The 24,416-nt window shown below is 36.9% G+C and overlaps 1 protein-coding gene across 4 annotated transcripts in view; it reads left to right on the top strand.

Moving 5' to 3' along the window:
- The first annotated feature begins 837 nt into the window (after positions 1–837).
- The window catches only part of LOC145663968 (uncharacterized), a 129,980-nt gene continuing 106,401 nt past the window's right edge, over positions 838–24,416 (top strand). The window contains exons 1-3 of one of the 4 annotated variants that reach the window (XM_081730207.1): positions 838–1,163; positions 10,598–10,776; positions 23,567–23,832. In XM_081730207.1, the coding sequence (XP_081586333.1) occupies positions 1,069–1,163; positions 10,598–10,776; positions 23,567–23,832 (540 nt within the window). In that variant the 5' untranslated portion in view covers positions 838–1,068. Of the gene's footprint in view, positions 1,164–1,199; positions 1,342–10,597; positions 10,777–23,563; positions 23,833–24,416 lie in introns of those variants that run through there. The other 3 variants (XM_081730206.1, XM_081730209.1, XM_081730208.1) reach the window with 3 other exon arrangements.

The raw sequence follows: 24,416 nt of genomic DNA, 5'->3' as shown, positions 1-24,416 counted from the left end.
TTCCGAAATTTAAGGGGGGTGGTCCTATGTACCCCTGCCAAAATTTAGGGGGTGGGCCAAGGTACCCCTGCCAAAATTTAGAGGGGGTGGTCCTAGGTACCCCTAGGTCATTGACCCCTGGCCTTGGGGCCCCTCATTAAAAATAATCCAAAGTTAGGCAGAGTGTCGCCAATACTACTCTAGCCTATGATCACTCGTCAAGATGAAGCGACTGAATGACAAATTGGCAACACAGCTGAGGTCATTCACTTCTTTTCCCTAAGCAAATGGAGGGTTCCACCGTCAGAGGTTGGCGGGGGTTGGGCCGTATAATAGTTCGCATAGTTTCCGAGGGCACAGGTGGAATAGGGAGGCTCTAAAAGTGTTTCTGGAAAGCTAGATGGACGGTAGGTAGTGGCATGACTTGACGCCGTTCCCCTACCTATCTATGCCCATTGTAATTTTTTTAGGAACTGGGTTGTACGCTGTACATATTATTTCAAGCTGGGATGACGAAGCCCCCTTCGTTCCCCGACACTTTTACCCCTGCCCTTACGTAAATTTTTGGCATTTTTTACCCTTAAAAAACTATAAAATTATTTCCCAAACTTATATTGAGATATACGCTTGACCAGTGGCATAGCACACTTTTGCGCCCCCCCCCCCCCCGCAGAGTATAGAGAAAGGGCCGTAGTTGTAAAGCCGATAGAAGTAAGATTGAAGTTCTACTTCTTTAAATCTTTATTCATCGCAAGACTTCGGGGCTCCCTATACGTCAGCCCCCCCTTACTGCGGGGGTTGCGGGGGCAGCTGCTATGCCACTGCGCTTGACTTCATTTATTGCGAAGACTGGTACGGAATTAGACTATTTGTTTTCAATCTAGTAATTATTAGCAGACTATGTTGGCAACGCTGGTGGAAATCTTCAGCTGAAGTTGTGTAGTTTCGGGCTATGTTAATTGGCTATTAAACAACAGAAATTATAATGAAAATGCTATCAAGGTGTTGTTTGCTTGTTGGATATGTCTTGTCGTGAAATACTTCAAACCGTGAAGTAATTTGTTAAATCATGTATCGAAAGTGAATAATATGCGAACAAGGTTTGTTTGCGCAGCGATTGGCTGCAAGAATGTTGCTGGTAAAGGAGCGCCAGCATTCTTCAGTTTTCCGAATGACCCTTTAAGGTAATGCTTGTCAAGTGTTATTTTTGACATATTGTTGTAATTATTTTCTCAATTCACAATTTAATGGTTATAACAATGTGAGTGCACATCGTTTATTCGTCGTATAGATAGCGTCTGTTCAAAATAATAATGGCGGATGGAGGTTTGCATTTTATGTGAACAAGGATTTCGGTAGCCGGTAAAGCATTACTGGTTTATGAACATTCCAAAAATTGTTTTCATTTACACATTCTGCGACTTGAAACGTTGCTTTAGATTTGTTTAGGTTAAGTCTTATTTTGCTACTGAAGTTACATGAGAAGTGGAACTGAAAAGTTTGAAATCTGAACTAGAACAGGTCTCACCGGGAATCGAAACTAAGATATCCGAGAATATGAGACCTTTTAGGACGTAAGCTACAAGATATTTTGCGACATGCAACTGGATAGTTATATTACTGCTTAGAAAACAGTCAGTATTCATATTAAATCTGGAAAATGTTTAGTAATGGGAGGCCAACACTAGCGACGAGGCTCATTCCACGTCAAATCACCCAGGCCATGTCACCCATCAATTCAGATTTTAATGAAACTTCATATACTTGTTAACACTACTAAGATATGAAGACCTAACTGAAGAAGAACAACAAAGTGTGAGACAAGTACGTTCTTTTTTATATTCGTATCACTCGAGAAGTAAATGAAAGTTGGTTTGTTATCCCCTTTCTAAGTTCGTAGATACTCAATGAATAATCCCTAAAAGTATGAGCGTCCAGCTCCTTCTGGAACTCTGACGGTCTTACGTATACTATATCCAAAATTTTTCATCCGAAATCCTAATAGTTTGTGAGAAATACGAGACCAAAGTTTCAGAATTTTAGGCATCCCGGTCGTTCTCGAGGCCATCTAATATTTCTTAGAGCTTAATGCAAAAATTCATATCTCAGTATCTAAGCAATGTATCACTTGGAAATTTCTACCCGAGGTTTATTAAAGTCTGTAGAGCTAATAAAAAAATCAAGATTGCTGTACATTAAGGGTGAAAAATGCACCCTTGCACTTCAAAATGGTTAATTTTTTGTGTAAATTTCTAATTTTACATAATGTGCATTATCGCTGTGAGGCGGACCAATTACCTTGCCGCTCTTTCTTTTAAAATTGAACCTTAAAGTATGTTCAAAGAGACTGAAAGATAAAATTAGTGTTTTTTTTGAATGCTTCAGTTAGTAATTCTCGTTTAACCCTTCCAGGCCAACGCGCCAGCTTTTCGTGTCATCTGTAAAGCAGGGTTTGCCCAAGTGGGCCCAGCCCGAAAAAACCCACCGGGTTTTTTCAGGTTGGACCCACCTGGGTTTTTGAGCTTTTTGTTAGTATATTGTTGGTACAACTAAGGTAATTACATTGAAAGTGATTTTTATAAGATTTTGGACTTTCCTGGGCGAATTAGATGCTTTCACGTTAAGGTATACAACAAAATACTTCTTTAAATTTCTGAATGCACTGAATGAATTTAAAAAATAATTTTATAAACCTTAGCTTGAGGTAATTATAGAACAAATCAATGTATATATTATGCTTATAGCCTGTTTGAAGTAAGATATGTAATTTTATATTTTAGAAAATACTTTCGTGAAAAGTATGCTCGCTGACTCGGCGACGCCGAGGGACGTTATCCCTCATCGGGTTTAAGGCCATAGGTGCCGGTGCTACCAGTAAATATGTAGTGCATTAGTAAAACTATTAGTATTACTGTTTTATTACCTTTGATGGTAACACAAGTTGTTTTATTACCTTTGATGGTAACACAAGTATTCTTCAGTAAAATTTGGTTTTCCAACAACAACAGTTTAGTTCAGTTATTTGTTGCTACTCTTGAAATAAGCATTCTGCAGAATCAACACCAGCAATAGCGTAAAAATTCTTGTCAAGTTTAAGAAGCTTAATGCTCGGAGTTCCGAAGACTACTTAACTCTTACTATTTCAAATGCTGAATTCAAACTTCCTTACTAGTGGAATTTTCGATGTACACCAAGAAAAAGTTGCATTTTCGAAGAAAAAAAAATCGCGAAAGAAGTGCTCGGGAAATTCCCGCAATTCAACAATAACTGAATAATTGAACAATAACACTATTTATTTTACGCTGGAAGATACTGAATTTCATTTAAGACGTTTTGAAACATTTACTTTATAAAATATGAATTATGTCTGTGTTAATTGTTTTAAATTAATTTTCTGGAAAGAGCCGTCTTGCAACAAGTGCTCGGGAAATTTCCGTAATTGAACGCACAAAGTATCAGAAATGAACTCCAACCAGTGGCTGCGGTTGGACGTTGAAAGTGGGGGGCAAGATATATCTGAAGATTTGATATCAATGTTAGTTTTCTAGGTTGCTTGTAACACTATGTTTGACGAAAGGTTGTATAACTATTAGGATACTGTCTTTTTCAGTTAAAATACCGTATATGTTGTTTCATATTTATTAAGTAAATTGACAAGAGCAACGCAAGTAGATACTAGCCCTTTGTACTCTTAAACAGTGAAGGTATAAGAAGAGATTTGATTCCTTACTCATGAATATCTGTCTGGAAAATTGTGTGATCAGATTAGGGGCCTATTTAATAACAAATTTGCAAAACAAATAAACAGAAAGGATAATGTTAATCAAAAAATCATAGTAATGAATAATGAGGCTTGTTTTGCAAAAGTTATATTGAAACTGGAGATTAATGAACAACTTACATTTTTAATTCCACTAATGCTATTATATGCGTTATTACTCTTAGAATGATAGTGAATACTACAAGCATATGCTACGACATTTAAAGAAATACTTTTGCAGCTTCCCGAAACATGTTCGCTGCTATTAAGTACAGTTTTCACTTTCTTGGAATATATCAAAACTCAGCAATAATTAGTCACTAAACATTTCAATTATACAAAATAATCATAAAGCCTAGAATTATGCTGAATTTACTAAATTTAATTGTATGTACAAAACTGTATATGTACACTCCTAAACTCTTATATTACACTACTAAATTAATATTCCTTACTGAGCTCCTTCGTGGCTAAGCGGTTAGCGTACACGCCTTTGACGTGGGAGACCCGGGCTCGATTCCCGGGGGAAGGAGCTCACGTGGTTCGGACTCCACGTTGATCATTAAGTCCACGTCTCATATAACTTCGCTGCTGAACAGGATGTTAAACTGAAAAAAAAAATCAAAATATTCCTTATTATTAGAAAGAAGAAAATACATTTTAGGAACTGTTGATTTTTGTGCAATTAAAGAATAACTTGTGAAGGACTTCTTTCCTTGCAAAATGTTATTTCAATTAGTTTCAGAGCGGCTGACTTGACATATCGAGCCCTTGAAAATAGAAATGAAAGTACGCTCGAATTGTGGCGCTCCAATAGGTTAATTTTGGGGCCATTTTTAGTGACAGTTCAAACGCAATTCCTGTAGCTTTCTTAATTCCACGGGGAAACAACCAATACGTACTCATGGGACGACAAATAGTTTATGGCACCATTTTTATTCTATGAACCAATAATACATACAAAACTTTTATATTTCCAAATGAAACTATATACATTAGTGGGTAATTTTTTAAAAAAAGGGGAGGCAACTTCCCCCATTTGCCCCCCCCCCTAATCGCCGCCCATGACACCAACAATAAAACTATTTATTTTACACTGGAAAATATTTATGTCGTTTAAGACATTTTGAATCATTTATTTTATAAAACGCGAATTATATATCTTTGTTTTAAATTAATATATTTTGTGTTCATATTTGACGAACGTCACTGAGGCTCCTGGGATGCTTCGATCTACATTTGTTCTTTCGTCTGTCTGTACCACACATACTACAGGGTATCACTTTCGGTCTTTTAAATTTAAATTTGCAGGGTACAAGCACGAGAAACACTTAACTTTCCTGTATAGATTTTAGCGGCATACCAACGTAAAATTTTAAAATGGCGGCTATTCTTTTTTCAAAATAGCGGATATCCACGCTACAAAGTGCAATTTTTGGTCTTTTAAGTTGACATGTTCAGAGTAGAGCACGAGAAACTCTAAATTAGCTGTATATACTTTGGTAGCGATACAACGTAATATTTCAAAATGACGGCCGTTTTTTCAAAACTGCAGTGAATAGACAATTGCGACAAGTTGTGACAGTGATAATCTTGAAATATAAATCACATTTTAACACTTTTACCCCCCAAATATTGAAATATTTCGAAAAAAAAAAAAAAAAAACAGAAAATACCCGAAAAAACCCCACATGGTCCCAGGTGGGTTGGGCTTTTTCCAAAAAAAAAAATTAAAAAACTTGTTTTTTCAAACCCTGCTGTAAAGTGTTATTGCCATTGATGCAAGCAAGGTATTGGCATATTATTGCTCGATTCACTCACACAGGTCTCAAGTAATCACTAAGTATACGTGTTGTTTGTGTTGAAATGTGTGGGGGTTCAGAGAAGCGTGATAACCACGCTAGAAACATTCATTCTCGAAATTTTATAGTTTTTTTTTTTTTTGTTTGCCGAATTATTATTATAATCAAAGTGAATTTAATGTTAAAATTCAATTAATTTTCCAATGTACAGTCAAATAAAGTAGAAATGGAGGTTATATAACAGTCAAAGGGAAGCCAGTGCCTGATAAAAGTCCTGCCGACCAAACTTAACCTAACCGCACAAACTGAAGTACAAGCTTTTAGTTATAATGCAAAGTTTTGTATGACTTGAAGAGTATACATTTATTTAATATATTTGTTGATATATGTATCCATAGTATCAAAATCTTAACGTTCGTAGTTGTTACATATACAGGGTGTCTCAAAAGTCCTCTGACAGGGTAACTGTTATCATCATAGTTACAACAAAATGTAAGAGGAAAAACAGTTTGCAAATATGATATTTTCAATCTAAAGTGAAGGATTTTTTAAAATCGGACTAGCCGTTTAGGCTGTGCACTCTATGCACCCAACGTTAAACGAAAATGCAACGTTGCCATTAATAGAGGGGCTTTGAGAGGTGAATCAATATTGTAAAAGTATGATGAATAGGGTCATATTTTAAATGGGGGCTGGCCATCGACACGTTAGCGTAAAAGACAGTAACTTCATCCACTTTTGTTGTGGGTCCAGGTAAAAGACAATGTTGCATTTTCATTTAACATCGGGTACATAAAGAGTGTACAGCCCAAACGGCTAGTTCGATTTAAAAAATTCCTTCACTTTAGATTGAAAACATCATATTTGGAGACGATTTTCCCTCTTACATTTTGTTGTAACTTTGATAATAACCGAGTTACCCTTTGTCAGGGGACTTTTGAGACACCCTGTACACAAGGACAAATGTTCGTTTCATGAGCACCCGAATAAAATACTTTCTCCATCTGAAGTTCTAAACTCACTGTTATTTTTAGAGTTATTGTGTAGCTTTCAGTATTTGAGACGAAGTGAGATTGACCGAATTTGCAACTGTGGTAGGGGAGTAAATTTTATTTCTTCACCTCAGAACTTTTGCCTGTGAATGTACACGATTCATAATAAACTATCAAATCTAATGCAGGGCTAGTTACGGATTGAAAATCGTTTAGTTAACGCGAACAAGCAAGTTTTGTCTTGAACTACCAAGCTGACGTGAAAAATCTTGTCTGAGCAATGCGAGTAGGAACATGTCTAATCTTGCCTGATTCTGCATTGTGGCCGTACAGTAACTTGTTCATTTCGGTTTCAGCAGTGTTTCTGTGCAGATGTTTATATCGTGTTGAGTGCTTAAGACTGAATACTTATTGAGGTTGCTGCGTTGTTCATCCTGTCAAGTGATAAATTGGCCTACAACGATGTCGCGAAGTGAATTAGAACAGTGCAGTGTAGGAAAGGAAACTAAACGTGAATGCCACAAAAACAGCTATACACGGGTGGTCAAATTGCATTGTATTATCATTGCATCCGAGAAAGAATTGTTATCCCAAAGGAATGGAATCAGTTCTGATTTGTTAACTAATGTTTGTGAACATCATAAAACACATTACTTGAAGAAGTATGAACATTATCAGACAAGTTGTTTTGATCCATTTAATAGCCACAAAAAACCAATCACTAAGGCTTTGCGAAAAGTAAGTGTTGATTTTGCCAATGAAATTAATAAAAACATTGACTTTGTAAAGGCTATTTCTGGACAAAAGATATGCGATAATTGCAGAAACAAACTTGGGATTTCCTTTGAATGCAAAGACGTGGGCAGATTTAGTAAACACGATGTATCTGTTTTAGAAGAATCTGTCGCAAAAAGCGAAACTGTAGAGCATCTTAATGTTTCACTTACAGCATTAGGGGAGTCACCTCTAAAATTCCATGCCATTCCGCCACACAGCAAGCCTGCATATACTAAAAGAAAGCTTGACTCAGCAAGTTCTGTTCTGAAAAGTAAAATAAGCAAAGTTGTGGGGAAAGAGCTTGTCTCTAAACAAGATTCTTGTAAAATTTCACAAGATGTGAAACAAAAGTCTCATGATATGGATTTGATAAAGATCAAACTCCAAGGTAAAATCACTAGAAGAGAAAAAGTACAACTGTTAACTTTAGTGCCCTCATCTTGGAGCAGGAAACAGATTGTCGATGAATTTAATGTGAGTGAATATGCCGTCCGGCAAGCAAGGGAAGTTCTGAAGAATAGAGGAATTTTAGCTATTCCTGAATTGAGAAAGGGAAAACAGCTGAGTGAAGATACAATTCAAATAGTAAAGAATTTCTACGTTGATGATGAATATTTCAGAATTCTATCTGGATAAACAGTTGAGTATTTCAAAAAATGTACACATGGAGAAGCGATTATTACTTGGGAATTTAAAAGAATTGTACTTCTCATTTAAACATCAACATCCCAACATTAAAATAGGATTTTCTAAATTTTGCACGCTACGTCCTAAGTGGTGTGTATTAGCAGGTTCTGCTGGGACACATTCCGTGTGCGTGTGTACAATACATTAAAACGTTATTCTCCTACTGCATGCATGTCATATAGAAGAGAAATGTCAAGACTTGATCCGTCATCTGGTTTGTTCTGTGTACAGTCGGGATTGCATGTTGAGGCATTGTTCCGAGTGTCCCTCCAGTGAAAATTTGAGGCAGCTTCTGATTGCAAAATTCGAGGATTTTGATCCTGGGGAGGAAGTAACACATTACCAACGGACAGAACAGAATTGTTGAAAAGTACTGTCACACTGGACAAGTATGTGACAATTTTGATACGAAAGCTTGAAAAGCTTGTGCCACATTCATTTATTTCCAAAGCACAGTCACAATTCTTAAAGGACAGAAAGAAAAATCTTGAACCAGAGACAGCTGTCGTTCTGATGGACTTAAGTGAAAAGTATTCCTACATAATTCAAGACGAAGTTCAAGGGTATCACTAGTCTACTGATTCCTGTACCCTACACTCAGCAGTACTATATACACGTCTTCCTGGATCTGCAGACCTAACTGTTTCTAGTTTGTGTGTGATATCAGATGACTTAGAGAGACCCAAAAACAAATAACGTCTTTTCTGAAAGAGCAGTTTCCATATGTCAAAAATGTAAATTACTTTAGTGATGGAAGCGCTGCGCAGTACAAGAATTGTAAAAGCTTCATGAACTTGTGTTACCATTATGAGGATTTCTTCTTAAGTGCATCATGGTCATTTTTTGCTACAAGCCATGGTAAATCCCCATGTGATGGTGTTGGTGGGACAATTAAACGTCTGCTTACTAAAGAAAGCCTTCAAAGATGTTCTGATTTTTTTAAATACGCCAGAAAAAGTTTTTACCTTCTGTAGATCTTGCATTGAACACATAAATTTCAGCTTGCTGAAAAAAGAAACTCACATAAATACACGCAAAAAACTACAAAGTCTTTTTTCTGGCTCAAAAACAATTCCGGGAACTCGATCATATAATTAGTTCTCTCTTTTAAGCCAAACCTCAATTGGGACAAAGCGAATCAGTGCTGATCAAGATTTCAGTTCCATTTTTCATTTTACTGAAGAGAAGACATCTTCTCGAATGAACATTGCGGACATCATCACTAATTCGTATCTTGCATGTGTTTACGACAACCATTGGTTTTTTGGGTTAGCATTAGGTAAAGATGAAGAGGAAAATGATGTTGAAGTCAAGTTTATGCACCCTTTTGGACCGTCTCCATCCTTTTACTGGCCTTCTGCAGGAAAAGAAGACGTGTGCCATGTTCCGATATCCAATATTATTTGTTCTGTGAGCGCCCCCTTTACTAAAGGTACTGGAAGAGTATATTATTTCTCAGATAAGGAGGTTCAGTTTGTGGAGGGACAATACAGGCTGCGTTTTGCTTAAACGAAGTAGCAAGTTCCTTCAGTCTCAAATTGTGAAATCCAATCACTGTGATTGGCATATACTGAGGTAAGAAATTGATTGCATCCACAAGGAGTTTTGCAAATTTCTTTGCACATTTCTTTGGTTACAAATTTTCAATTTAATGTAGTGGAAAAGTTCAATCATTATTTTTATTTCCTTTTGAAGACTAAAATGTAACTGTCGTAAATGTTGATAAAAAGAAGTACGAAATTGAGTTTTGTTCTGTACTTTGTATTGGTCCTGTTGTTCCTATTTGTAAATTACGTTTATGAAAATACGTCTTCCCAATCGAAAAATAATCCGGTACTGCTTCCCCCCTCCCCCTCGGACTGTCATATAGCCTTCATTTCTACGTTATTTGAGAGATGATGGACTGTAGATTTGGAAAATTAATTCAATTTTAACATTAAATTCACTTTGATTATATTAATAGTTCGGCAAACAGATTTTTTTTTTCTATAAAATTTCGAAATTTTGTTTTTTATATATACAGTAGACTCCCTGTTAACCTGTCACTACTGAACCGGACCTTAATCGACTAAAATCACTATTTGATAGGCTGTAAATTTATAGTATCTCGATAATGGTTAAAAAGGCCTACGGTATTATAGTTCAACAAATTAAAGTTACCAAAAGTAGAAGTTCGACCACAAGCTGTTCCAGTGGCACTCAGTTGAACGAAATAGTGTATATTAAATAAAGCATAATAAACTGTTGTACAAACTACACATTTATTTATGGTGTATGTGTATTGATGGTAGAAAAGCACAAAAGTGAAAAAAAAAAAAAGTACGATTCAGCCTACAATATTGAATAGAATACAGTACTGGATTTTATGAACTCATTTACGAAACGATGGCACACACATATGGGCTTAAAATATAGAAGTCTACTTTAAAAATAGCGTGTAATTTATGGTGTTGTATAGTTGTAAAGCACCAACGTAACTGATAGCAAAAATTAATTATTTCGTAGAAGATGGGCGATTAAAGAGAAATTGGTTAAAAAGAAGTCCACTTTATGTATATATACGTATATATAAACATCTTATTTATTTATTTTCATTGTAGGTGTGAGGAATGGGCCAAACGAGCTGGTTGCTTGAAATTGTATAATGACAAAGGTCCAGCCCATTTGCATGACAATCTTCGATTATGCGCAGAGCACTTTAGCATCACAAACTTCCTTACAGCAGATAAAAGAAGATTGGTTAGCTCTGCTGTGCCAGACACATTTTCGCATTCCTCAGGTAAGATTACCCGGATTAAAAACATTCATTTGAACTAACTTTGGTATATGGTTGTTATTTCGTAATTGCCGAAATGTCAATTAATTTTCCTTAGCGGCGATTTCTTAATGCAGGTACAGCAAATACATCACATGACATGCCATCCTTCATTGTACGACAAAAATATTAGAACAAATATGTTTCTTCTAGTCATAAAAAAACATACAAATACCTCAGTAGTGTCAGTAAAAAAGTCGCAATCTTAAATTATTTTTTGGAAACGTATGCCAAATTTAGTTCAAGTGAATATTTGTAATCATGCATCATTTTAGTTCTTTAAGATGTTACAAGAAAACATCAGTCTTGTATTACACTGTATAGTTCAGAGACTTAGACATTATGTAGAGAGCTTCGAAATCTAGTGTTGGAGGAAGATGGAGAAGGTAAAATGAAGGGAGAGAGTAACGAAGTTTTAAAACTGGTAGGAGAGAAGAGGACGGTTTTGAACCAGCATCTTTTGTAGGAAGACTAATTGGACTGAACACATCTTGCGAAGAAATTGTCTTCTTCATACCTTTATAGGGGGAAAGATGGAAGCAAAGCGAGGAATAGGAAGAAGATGATAACTAATTGAAGGTTTGAAAAATGGAAGCAATTTGGGGAGTTAAAAGACAAAGCTGAAGATTGAGAAACGTGAAAGAAACATTTCCTGGTCTTATTAGTAATAAGTTGTTACGTGTTACATCATCCCTTATCCATGAGAATGGTTCCGCCACATCTTTATCACAGCTTGTTCTTCCTCAGCAATCTGAGATCCAGGAACTGCAGATACGTTTAGATAGAGGGGAGAGGGCGCCAGGAGAGAAAACAGGCAGAGTCCGTCGAGCAGACAACAAAAGGTTAGGGAGCGGAAGACCTCTAACTTGCGAGCGGAAAACAGGCCAGAGAAGCAGATGAGAGGAGGGGATAGGTTCCATATTGTCAGGTTAGGAAAGGAGAGAATATGCGCGATGCACACATACAGTATATGTGAGTACATATGTTTATCTGCACATTCGCTCTTTTTCTTTTCTGATCATCTCTTTGCTGACCTGTCTCATTCTTTCTGCCAGATCACTCCGCTTCTCTTCACTCTCTCTTCCTCACTCACCTCATCTCTTTGCTGACCTGTCTCATTCTTTCTGCCAGATCACTCCGCTTCTCTTCACTCTCTCTTCCTCACTCACCTAAAATGTTATTTCTTTATATATGAATGATTTCTCTCTCTCTCTCTCTCTCTTTCTCTCTCTCTCTCTCTCTTTCTCTCTCTCTCTCTCTCTCTCTCTCTCTCTCTCTCTCTCTCTCTCTCTCTCTCACTCACTCCCGTTTGAACCTTAGAACATCTACATCTCATCCATTTCCCTCTCTGGCTGTCTGTTTCTTCCGACTATACAAGTCATTCAGAGTCCGAGGAACACGGTTTCAGTCGTTCACTTCATTCCAATTTTCTGCACCGCGTTTTAGAAACATGATTCGTTCCCGTTTTAACAAGACTGATAATTGGAGGTAGCACCTGGGCCTTGGTTTTAACCTCATGACTTCTGTTTTGACTAAAGGGAACGATAAATGCTACAAATTTGACATAGTTGCATTTTTAGAGTGGCACTTGCTGGCAGAGTGTTTGCATAACTCTTGGCTTTCGTATCTGTCCTTCATATTGACTGCCAGTACTCGTTACTTGTTATCGATTCTCATCTGAACTGCTTCAAATAACAATTTCCCATTGTTATCGAACTCTGTGCACAACCTGTCTTCTGGGTCATTGTCAGTCTGCTTAGAAACATTTTCATAGTAGAAATTCGAGACTAACATGCAAATAATGTTGTCATAGATTACAATGTTATCTTTATAGTCTTCTAACTGCTATATTTTGTGATGTCTGCCGCTTAGATTATGTATTTTTGCTAATCTGGGTTAGTACTTTACGCATATATATATATACCATGTCTAACTCTCCGATGCAGGGTGGATTGATTTAAGTCAAATTCCGAAATAATTTAAAGTGAAAATAAGTAAAATCCCGTTTCTGTTCTGTTATTTCGATTATGGAAGATAATCAAAATGCAATGAGACTCAAATGTATGTAAAGCAGAGAATGAAAACGAGTGTCATGCTGAGGACGATTAGGGAAAATTCCGTTTTGAACGGGTAACAGGGTAAATCCTGCTTTCTTCTGTTCGTAACATAGGGATTTTAAATCGTTAACTATTCCAACGGGGAGATCACCATGGACATTTAAGACGAAAATTCTTTTGTTGTGTGTGCGTCTGTTTGTTTGTTCCGAGATAATAAGGACCTATTTATAGGGTTCGATCCCCTCTCCGAAACTTAATTTATTTAAATTTTATAACTTTAGGCGAAATTTATGTATTGTATATGTATCGCATGCCGCAAGCTAGTTCCGATTTTTTAAAAATATGCCCCTGCCAAATATCAGTAACTTTTGTGAAAAAAAGGTGTCATGTTGATAAACATTGCTCTACTTTTTCCTTAATGCTTAAGAAACATTGTTTGGGATTGAAATAGGTTAACGATGGGAATTAATTCAAAATTCAATCCCAATACTTTCACTTAAATGGCATAATTAACATTTAATACTAATTCCTAATGTGTTTTCTTCAGTTTGCGACTTGTATTAACGAGAAGAAAGATTTGATTCAAATCAAAAAAATCAATTTAAATAAAAGATCAATAAAAATGATTTTTTCCCACTCTGCCCGATTGTTGGGTGGAAACGTTTACTTGTCAGTAGATTACGATATTTACAAGAAAATTATTATTATTTCTATTAGTAAAATTACTTCGTAAATTTCCTTTACATTGCTTTCTATGAAATTTTACATTGTCATCTCTAAATGCTGGACTTTATTGAAAAAAAAAAAAAAAAAAAAAAAAAAAAAAAAAAAAAAAAAACATGTATTTCAAAAATGGCTACTTCCGGTTTGTTGCTCGTCATCTTATTTTGAAAAGGAAGATGACCCTTGTTCACACTGAAACATTTCTTTCACGTTGCAGATATTTAAGTATGAGTAATTTATTCTGTTTCAATGGGGATGAAAATATACGCTGTGTCAGTCATGGAACTTCTTGATAGTGTTCGGTTAAATCGTAATTTGATATCGTACGCAGTGAACATATATTTAATCTAATATAAGTAGCAGCCGTATTTGTGTTCCATTGTTTCAAATTTAGAAACTAGACCTCAAAATAAGGGTAGTAATTTTATTCAAGATATCTCATGACGATGAGTAAAGATTTAACATTTTGTGCTTCATGGATAATTACGCGTGGAACAAGCACACTAAAGCTATATGTGAAGATCAGTGGAATACACAAAATGCATTTATTTAAGTGAAGATAGGTAGGTTAGAGTGCGCCCAGTTATGCGATCCATATTATTGTCGAGCATAACAAAACTGTCATTTGTTGTTAATAACATAATCGATCGTTTTGATTCTATTGAAACAGAGGGACCATGGTGGATCAGTGGTAAAGCTCTTGACTTTTGGTGCGTGAGGGTTCCTGTTCGATCCCAGCTCCCGCCATCTGAGCTTTATGGTAGACAAACACCGTGAGCTTGAATTTTCTGAGAGTTCTACCGTTTCTTCTCACTTTCTTCATTTTATTCGTCGTCTCCCTCAGCCTCGGTGCATAAACGTTAAACTGGAAATTTAATTTCATTATTCCCACTGTCTCCAAGAATAGTAGCAAGGGCAGTACATTCCGTGGATGTAAATCGCATAATTGCGCAAGATTTACATCTGGTAAAGAAGCAGAGCGCTCGAATTCATATGCCTCCATCCCTCACATACAGAGAGGAAGACGAACAGTCAAAAGCAGTACAAGCACCATCTTGTTGTAGGTAGGTGGACGTATGTAGTAACTCTGAGCAAAGCGTGAGTGTATTAGTCGAAGTGTGATAGAAAGATCATATTTTGTCGTCCCCGTTATTTCGAAAGTCTTCTAACTGGGTTCGTAAACGTACAATACTCAGAACGGATAAAAAGACTAAAATAAATTCAGCTCACTAACATACAAGGATAAATCAAAAAGTAAGGTGAAATTGCCTGTCAAACCCATAGTATTGTGTGTAGCTAATTAATTCTTTTCCATGTTACAGGTAATCTGGTAATAGAAGTGTGACGACTTGTACAACATTCTATGTCCACCCGTCTGGTGCTGAGAGCAACTCAAAGATGGCACAACGACTGGAACATTACACCAAGGAGGAAGTGCGCGGTGTCATTCGTTTTTTCTGGGCCAAGGGAACAAAACCATGTGATATTCATCGAGAATTGGTGCAGGTCTACCATAAGAGATATTCAATTCATTGGCAATGTCCTGCAACCGCACTCTTCTGTCTTCACGAATCATGGCATCGACGACAACGTCGGTGATGGACGTTGATGGTCTGCCACTTCTGCCATCATCCGTGACAGTACTCCTATCACTTGCAAATGCGTTACACCAAACGTACACTTGTTTCAGCGACATAACACTATCTCCGTAGACCTGCACCAATTCTCGATGAATATCACATGGTTTTGTTCCCTTGGCCCAGAAAAAACGAATGACACCGCGCACTTCCTCCTTGGTGTAATGTTCCAGTTGTTGCGCCATCTTTGAGTTGCTCTCAGCATGACGGGTGGACATAGAATGTTGTACAAGCCGTCACACTTCTATTACCAGATTACCTGTAACATGGAAAAGAATTAATTAGCTACACACAATACTATGGGTTTGATAGGCAATTTCACCTTACTTTTTTGATTTATCCTTGTACAACCATTTTGGATTCACTATACCACCATAAAATTCCATCCGTATGTGGTAGCGAACCATTTCGCTTTGTCATTAACCAAGACAAGGTGTCCAATCATACGACGAAGCCACTTATAAAATCTTATTGCCTATTTAAGCTGCCTGTGTGTAAATTCAGTTTGGGTTCTTTGTCCTAATAAAATGTGTTCCATACACTAATTATTCCATTAAGAAGGTCTTACATAGTATGTTAACTTCTTATGGGCTGCATAGATTCACTAATATTTTGGTAATCCTTAAACTGCTTGATTTATATATTTGGAGCCCATAAACTAACATTCCAGGTAAATAACTTTTATTATTTAGTTGCATAAAAGTGCGTTTATATGCGAACATTAATAGTTTGAAATATTGGGAAATAGTACACTAAAAGCACTTTCGTCAAAGGCTTCAACAGATTAGAAGGGGAAGAAGTAGGAACGAAATAAATAAATATCATTAATAGCAGGGTTTGAAAAAACCGGGTATATCTTTTTTAAAAACCAACCCACCTGAGCTCATATGGGTTTTTTCGGGTATTTTTTGGTTTAATTGGGTTTTTTCGAAATATTTCAATGTCTTTGGGGTAAAAGTGTTGAAATATGATTTACATTTCAGGATTGTCATTGTCACAACTTGCAACAATTTATCTATTCACTGCTGTTTTGAACAATGGCCGCCATTTTGAAATTTTATATTGGATCGCTGAGAAAATCTATACAGCAAATTTAGAAATTAAAGACCAAAAATTGCGCTTTGTAGCGTGGATACCCGCTATTTTGAAGAAAAGGCCGCTATTTTGTAATTTTACGTTCGTATGCCGCCAAAATATATACGGGACATTCCATGTCAAATCAACAACTCATCAGACTTGACCATTTCAGATTTTTGTAAAAATTGGTGCACAGCTTTTTTACAGTGGGAAATGAAAAAAATCCCAAATATTTCCTCTCTCCTTCTGAAAGTGTCCCCATACAGGGTGTTCAAAAATTTCAAAAACGGGCATTTTTTTCAATTACAGTGATTGTTAAAAAATTGTCATAAAATAGTTATATGTGCACTAGAGACATGAAACAAACACCGTTGGAAAATTTAAAGATTGCTCTAGAAGTTGTACTATATTAAAAAAAAAAACTGTACAATAAAAAAGAACACTTCAAAAATTAAAATTAAAATTTGAATTTTGAATTTCGCATAGAAATGTCCCTATGAATTTGTCCAAAATTGTCCAGATTGTAATCTCATATGTGTACTAACATACCACAAAGTTGCATTTTGGGCACTCAATGGGATCCGATTCAATATTCAACATAAACCAAGCATTGCATAATATTGACCATGTGAATATCTGGGTTCAGATCGACAACCATTTGCCTGTAGCTATTTACCTGCAACATCAAAGGAATTTATATTTTTAATTTGTTTCTAGATGTATTCATTTGAATTTACACAATTATCCACCTTTCGAGTTATTTAGAGAGGTATTACGTTTCCGAATAGTACTCAATACAGGTCATTATTCTTGTTAGTTAGTATGGATGTTTCTAAATTTATATTGGCTACATTGATACATATTATTTTCATTCCTTTGTTTTTGGAGTGCTGTTATGACGAAGCGGGGACACAGTGCGTCCGTTTGTTATAAGCGTCAAAAAAAGTGTAAGGTCGTCCCTTGGCAAGGGGGCCGACAGCCATCACCATCCGAAACATGAAGACCAAAGAGAAACTAGTAAGCACAATGATATAGTTTACGAAATTCTTGTGATAGAGAAACAATCAGAACAGTTGGCAGAAAGAAGAGAAAACATGGCTCTAGAAGATGAAAATAACAGGTCACATTTAACAATTAAAACTAAATCAGTACCTCAGAATGCAATAATTGATACCGGAAGTACCATACCTGTCTGGCCGTCCGATTCCTTGCCCTCTGGGACGAGTCTAATTCTATTTCAGACAATAGTAAAAGGAATTTCGGGAAACAATATTTGTTTAAATCAAATAGCACTAAAAAATTTAAAATAGGTCAAACAACATTTACTCATTACTTTCGAGTAATCGATAGGACAATGCCTATAATAATAGGAATTGATTTTCTCCAACGTTCGTATTCCAACATCGACTTAAACAAGAATATAATTTCTTTCTTTAAACGTCCACGGAAACTCAGCTACCAGCTAAGAACAACGAAAATACGCTGTCAGTTTTTACAACTTAGATAATAACGCAGCCAGAGCAAGAATGTTTATACGACTGAGCAAACAATAGTTCCCTCACGCTCGCACACATTCATTCCAGTGGCAGCAAAGAAAAAAAAATAGCTGATGCGGGATTCTTGTACATATCATTGCTTCCTGGAATACTCGAGAAACATAGGTTAAATGCACTCGACCAGAAGATAGACACAAACAAAATGACAATTTTAATATCAAATCCTAATAGTAATAGCGTCATTATAAAAAGTAATACCCCAATGGCGGTTCTTGAGGAAGGGCACGAAATTTCTTTTAACGCCTTAGAAGAACCAAATTTTCTAGAAAAAGCGTACCAGTTTAAGACAAAAGAAGAAACTGAAGAACGCTTAAAATACGCAGAAAAACTTTTCAATAAAAGAGCTTTTTGACGTCAACCCCAACTTAGACGGAAAGCAAAAACAAGCAGTTTATGAATTATTATTCAAGTATAAGGGTGTTTTTACGTATGCCCCTGACGACATCGGATATTTTAGGGGATATGTTCATAAAATTAGGATTTCTAAGACTGCTGTATTTCACGACCGTTCCCCACCAATTCCATTACATATCAGGGACCAGGTAGACAAACAGATTCAATAACTTATCAAGGCAAAATAATTAGACCCACAGATACCAATGAATTTTGTTCTCCACTTCTGGTGCTCCGGAAACATAACACACAAGAATTTAGGATAGTTCTTAATCTGCAGAAGTGTAACAGCTATACCAAGTATTTATCGGTACTATTTCAATCTACAGAGGATGTTCTAAACTCTATAAAGGGAAAAACCTTTATAACAACCATTTATCTTTCTAGTTCGTATTTCCAAATTTTGCTGCATCCTAAGAGCCGAAAATATGACTTTCGAGCTCAATTATAACAGAAAGTCGTACGAATTTTTGAGGTGCACAATGGGTATAAAACAAGTTCACAAACTCAGTATAGCGACGAGGATGATTTTGGAAGTACTACCCGATAGGATTACAAGTTTTTCAGATAATATAATCTGTAGCGCTTACAGCTTTCCACAGCAATTGCAGGATTTGGAATTACTATTTAAAAAACAGAAAACACGGTTTTCGGGCATCTCCCAAGAAGACATATAGGTTAGCAAGAGCTTATCGTGTTAAGACATCTCGTTAGTGGAGAATCCATTAAAATATCTCCAAAGATAGCAAAGAAAATATGAAATTTCAAGAGACCGACTACAAAGCGGATTCTCAAAAGTTTTATCGGATTATGTTCATAACTTAGAGCGCATATCAAAGATTTTACGATAAAAATCTAGCTTTTCCAGCAATTAGTGACCTCTAAATGTAAATTTAAAAGCATGATGCTCTCTTCGAATAATTGAAAGAAGACAGTAAAAGCTCCTTCAGTGACGACTCACTAGAAATCCGCGTATATAGCGACAGTAATCAAATGCAAATAGCTAGAACACTCGCTTGCTGTGACCCAAAAACTGACACTGAGAAGGTGGTCGCCTACTGTACTCGAAGATTGACGAAAAGTGAGCAGAAAGCTAGTATTTGGTCAAAAGAATTATACGCGCTCAAGCAATTATAAGGAGGGGGACATTGTTCTACGTATTAAACAACAGCACCCAGTGAACAGTGTTGCCATCCTAGTATAGTTATATTTTTTTTTCAAATGGCACTACGTCAGATTCTTACATTTTTCAAATCAACATCTTAAACGAAAACTTCAAATACCACATTTCTTATTTAGTGTTGTAAACTAAGGATGTTATAATATCACAAACACCCAAAGTTTGGAAGCCTCTATCATACACACAGCCCACCGGAGATAAACAAGACAATGTACATCGAAAGTACCTGAGCGTTGGATACTATGGACATGGTATGACTTGTTTTGAATGAATAGCAACAAAGTTACAAGGACTTGAAAATTTGAATTTTTTAGAAAGGCTTTATTTCGAAAAAAATGCTTAGATAAGAATCATATCTAGTTACTTGTGTGGTTTACAATGGATGTGTAAATTATTTTGCCGTTTACAGCACTTCGATATCTCAAAGTGTTCCGAAGATATGATAAACATTGCTGAAATTTGCAACACTACTTAAATCATATAATTGCGAAGACTTGTTCTAATTACACCTAATAAAAGTTATTCCTGCAGTGCTATAAAAGCGAAGGAAAACAACAATCAGTTTAAATATTGTCCAGAAATACTCCATTTTCAGCTTTGTTGCGGACTTTATTAATGTTTATCATATCTCTGGAACGATTTAAGATATCGAAGTGCTGTAAACTGCAAAATGATTTGTTTGCCAATTGCAAACCACACAAGTAATTAGACATGATACTTATCTAAGCATGTTTTCGAAATAAAGCCTTTCAAAAACATTCAAATTTTCAAGCCCTTGTAACTTCGTTGCTTTTCATTTAAAACAAGTCATACCATGACCATAGTATCCAACGCTAAGGTACTTCCAATGTGCATTGTCTTGTTTATCTCCGGTGGGCTGTGTGTGTGATAGAGGCTTCCAAACTTTGGATGTTTGTGATATTATAACATCCTTAGTTTGCAACACTAAATAAGAAATGTGGTATTTGAAGTTTTCGTTTAACATGTTGATTTGAAAAATGTAATAATCTGACGTAGTGCCATACTAGGATGGCAACACTGTTCACTGGGTGGTGTTGTTTAATACGAAGAACAATGTCCCCCTCCTTATAATTGCTTCATGCAAAGTTTCGCTTTTCTCGCTCTTCTGGTTTCCCGTTACCACGGATGTTCCAGATAAATTGTCCACCCTGTATATCTATCTATTTCTCTCTCTCTCTCTCTCTCTCTATATATATATATATATATATATAATTGTTAGAACAAGGGAATCCCACCATATGAAAATTAAATAACATAGAAGGTATTTAAATGATAAGCTGCGTACAAAATTACTTTGGAGAAAGTAGCCATATTTCAAATTTTCAATTATCCTTGTACTTACTACTATTTTATAATTGCACCAACAGCAATGTTCCGAACCTACACGGCTTCTTCAGGTTTTCGAAGGGATAGAGGAGAAAAAAAGAACTGAAATTGAAAATCTAAATTAAAAGGAAAACTTTCATAGACTACGTGTAGGCAATTTTACAAATGTTGCCAAGTTTCGAAAGAGTTAGATAGGAAAATTACAAACAATGCATTGTAGCAATAATTTGAATTTGATTCGTAAATTCACTTGAGCGTAAGAAAGTTTTATGTGTAAGGAAATAAATGGGAAAAACTTGCAAAATAATAAAATTTAATGAAAGAAATCGAAAATACGTTTACAAATAACTAAACTTGTTGGAATTGCCTCCTTTGGTTGCGGATCTTCCACGACGTAATTCAGTCATTGTCACTCCCGTTGAGAGCGTGTGTTTTATATGTTGGGGACTGCTAAGATTCCTTCTCTCAACTCTTCTACGTACAGATACATGCATACGGTATGCGATGTTTTTCATGAGATTCCAGATCCGACCTACAGTTCCCTTGTGGCTAAACAGTTAGCGTACGCGGCTTTGACGTGGAAGACCCGGGTTTTACTTAGCCTCGCTGCTGACAGGGACGCTAAACACAAAATCAAATCCAAAACCAGTGTGCGGTAGAAGTCCTAAGGCCATAAATGCGGACTTTGCGCCATCTTGACCGACTCATATGAGTGGATATTTGTAGTCCAGCTCCTGTTGCCTCGGTAAATACAGACTGGGTTGCCGTCATGCTGGTAAACAATGTGGCTTTCTTGTGGCTAGCGTCACATATTCCAGCAACATAAAGTCAACGTATAGCACACCTTACTGGTGACAAGCGGGCTTCTACTTTTCTGATACAACGTATCAGCATAGCAGCTCAGCGAGGAAATGTGGCTTCCATTTTAGGTACATTACCTCCTGGAAAATCATTAAAAGAAGTTTTTCTTTTATAATTAACTGTTCAGAATTTGCTGTTTATCAGTCTGTAAAAAAAACATGTCAAATACGAGGGCTGTCTTAAAAGTATCCGACCTTTGGCCAGAAAAATAGTTGCGAATACCTGACAGATTTGGGACCCTAATCCCCTTCAAAGTAGGCCCCTTGTGCTTCCACACACTTAGCCCACCGATCCTTCCACTACTGGAAACACCGCTGGAAGTCTTCTTTTGGAATGTTGTTCAGCTCCGTCGTCGTGTTCCGCATTATGTCTTCTCTACTCTCAAAACGGAATCCCTTCAGAGGCGTCTTCAATTTTGGAAACAACCAAAAGTCACAAGGAGCCAGGTCTGGAGAGTAGGGAGGTTGGCGAACGGTTGTAATTCCATGTTTGACTAAGAACGTGTGGATCAATTGGGATGAATGTGCTGGGGCGTTGTCATGATGGACGTGCCAGTTCTTCGCTGTCCACATGTCTAGTCTTTTGCGCCGGACTGCGTCACGGAGTCGCCGGAGAACATCTTGATAGCACTCCTTTGTCACTGTTTGTCCTTCCGGTGCGTACTCGTGATGCACAATTCCACGGGGATCGAAGAAAACAGTCAGCAACACCTTGATTTTGTTTCGCACCTGCCGCGCTTTCTTCGGCCTTGGAGAATCGGGATGCTTCCATTGAGACGATTGTTGTTGTTTTGTTTCTGGGTCGTACCCGTACACCCATGACTCATCTCCAGTTATCACGGTATTCAGATACCCAGGATCAGTGTTGGTGGTGTCCAGAAGGTCCTGTGCAACGTCAAAACGGGTGTCTTTTTGTTCCTGAGACAACAACTTGGGTACAAATTTAGCAGCCACTCGTTTCATGTTCAAATCGTCACGCAAAATTGCATGTGCAGAATCTTTACTCACTCCAACATCTTCTGCAATCTTCCGCACTGTCAAACGGCGATCTGCCATCACCAAATTTCGCACCCGCTCAACAACAGCTGCATTCCGAGCAGTTTGGGGCCTGCCGCTACGCTGCTCACTCTCGACTGATGTGCGGCCATCTTTGAATCGGTTGAACCGTTGTTTAATTTGTGTTACACCCATCGCATCTTCTCCAAACACCTGCTGAATCTTACGAATTGTTTGGCTTTGAGAATCACCCAGCCTTTGACAGAATTTGATGCAGTATCTTTGCTCAATTCGTTCAGTCATCTTGCGAGAAACACTAAATCCGACGAACACTACCAACAGCACCTCACTTCGCGACCACCAGCTCACGACTGGCACACGCGAACGCGGTGAAAAAATTCAAGCATGCGCATTAAGGTTCCTCCTTCCACCGTGCACGGTGGCGCCGCCTGAGAATCACTACTTTGCGTGGAAAAAATTAAGGTCGGATACTTTTTAGACAGGCCTCGTATGTTCCAATTTATATGTAAAAAAAAAAATATTCTATTTAAATTGTTTTCTGCCTTAAAAACATGCCATACATGATGCAATCTTAAGTTCTGCGGCAGGAAGAAAAGCATGTCTTCTATGTTATGTGCTGCGACACTTTCCTAATAGCTGACAAGTGAAGTACTACTGTAAAAAAGGTAATATGTTTTGCGCGTAACTGGTTTCGCGGATTCGAACATTCGTTGAGGTGGTCCCATTCATAGGAACAAATTTGTTCCAAATTAGTTGTAGAATAACCCTTTCCAAGAATAGGTCACCCTATATAACCTATGTAATTAATTATATGATAAATGTGCTTGCATAATATGTTGGCTGTCAGGTATTTCATTAAATTCCTGTAACATATTTTTAACATGTATAAATTTCTTTTATCTAGCAGAGAATGATACCAGTGTGGAAGATGAGGATTCAGCTTTTTCTCCCTCCGCCATAGACACCGGTATTGAAAACAGTTTGAAAGATACTGAAGTAATTGAAGTGAAACCAAGTATGGAAAATACTTTACAAGCTCTCGCAGATGCTGAGAAGTTGAAAAATCTGTGTCGATTATGCGCTGAATCGAGTAACAGTTTTGTGCCCATATATGAAGAGGAAGGCGAAAATATGCATTTGGAGACGAAAATACACAATCACCTTCCAATTAGGGTAAGTTTTTATTATTGTTATTATTATTATTATTATTATTATTATTTTTCTCTGTTTGGAACGGCCGATTGGTCGGTTTAAATTAATTGTGGTAATTCTTGAAGCTCTTAGGCAACGCCTCTATTGGATTCGAATGTGAATGCTGTTTCCTCACTGTAAATAAATTGCAATGCTTCCATTAGTTTCGACCAGCAAATGCGAAGAGCGACGAAAATATGCACATACGAATGATCCCAACATTCTGGGATTGTGCGAATAAAGCGTGTCTACAGTTTTTAACACGAGAAACCCGTAGAAGCAGTGTTTAGTAAAATAAACGAGGAAATCAAGTGCAACGAAAAGAAGAGAATAATACAAACAATTTTGTGTTGTATTGTCTATTTGATCAAAATATTTGTATTTGAATTCAATAGTGTTCATACTGACGAAGAAGGCCTCCGCTGAAGGTCAAACTCATTTCTGCGCATGTGTTAAACCATTCTCTTTGTTAAAAGTCACACATTTTATTTATATTCTTATTTGATATTATATTAGGGGGCACGATAATTCAGTGGTAGAGCGCTTACCTCTGGTGCGTTCAGTCC

This window comes from Thermobia domestica, chromosome 11 (genome assembly GCF_964235325.1).
Source record: "Thermobia domestica chromosome 11, izTheDome1.hap1.1, whole genome shotgun sequence".
Taxonomy (NCBI): Eukaryota; Metazoa; Arthropoda; class Insecta; order Zygentoma; family Lepismatidae; genus Thermobia; species Thermobia domestica.
Note: the sequence above shows the minus strand (reverse complement) of the source record. Positions and strands in the feature narration are given on the sequence as shown.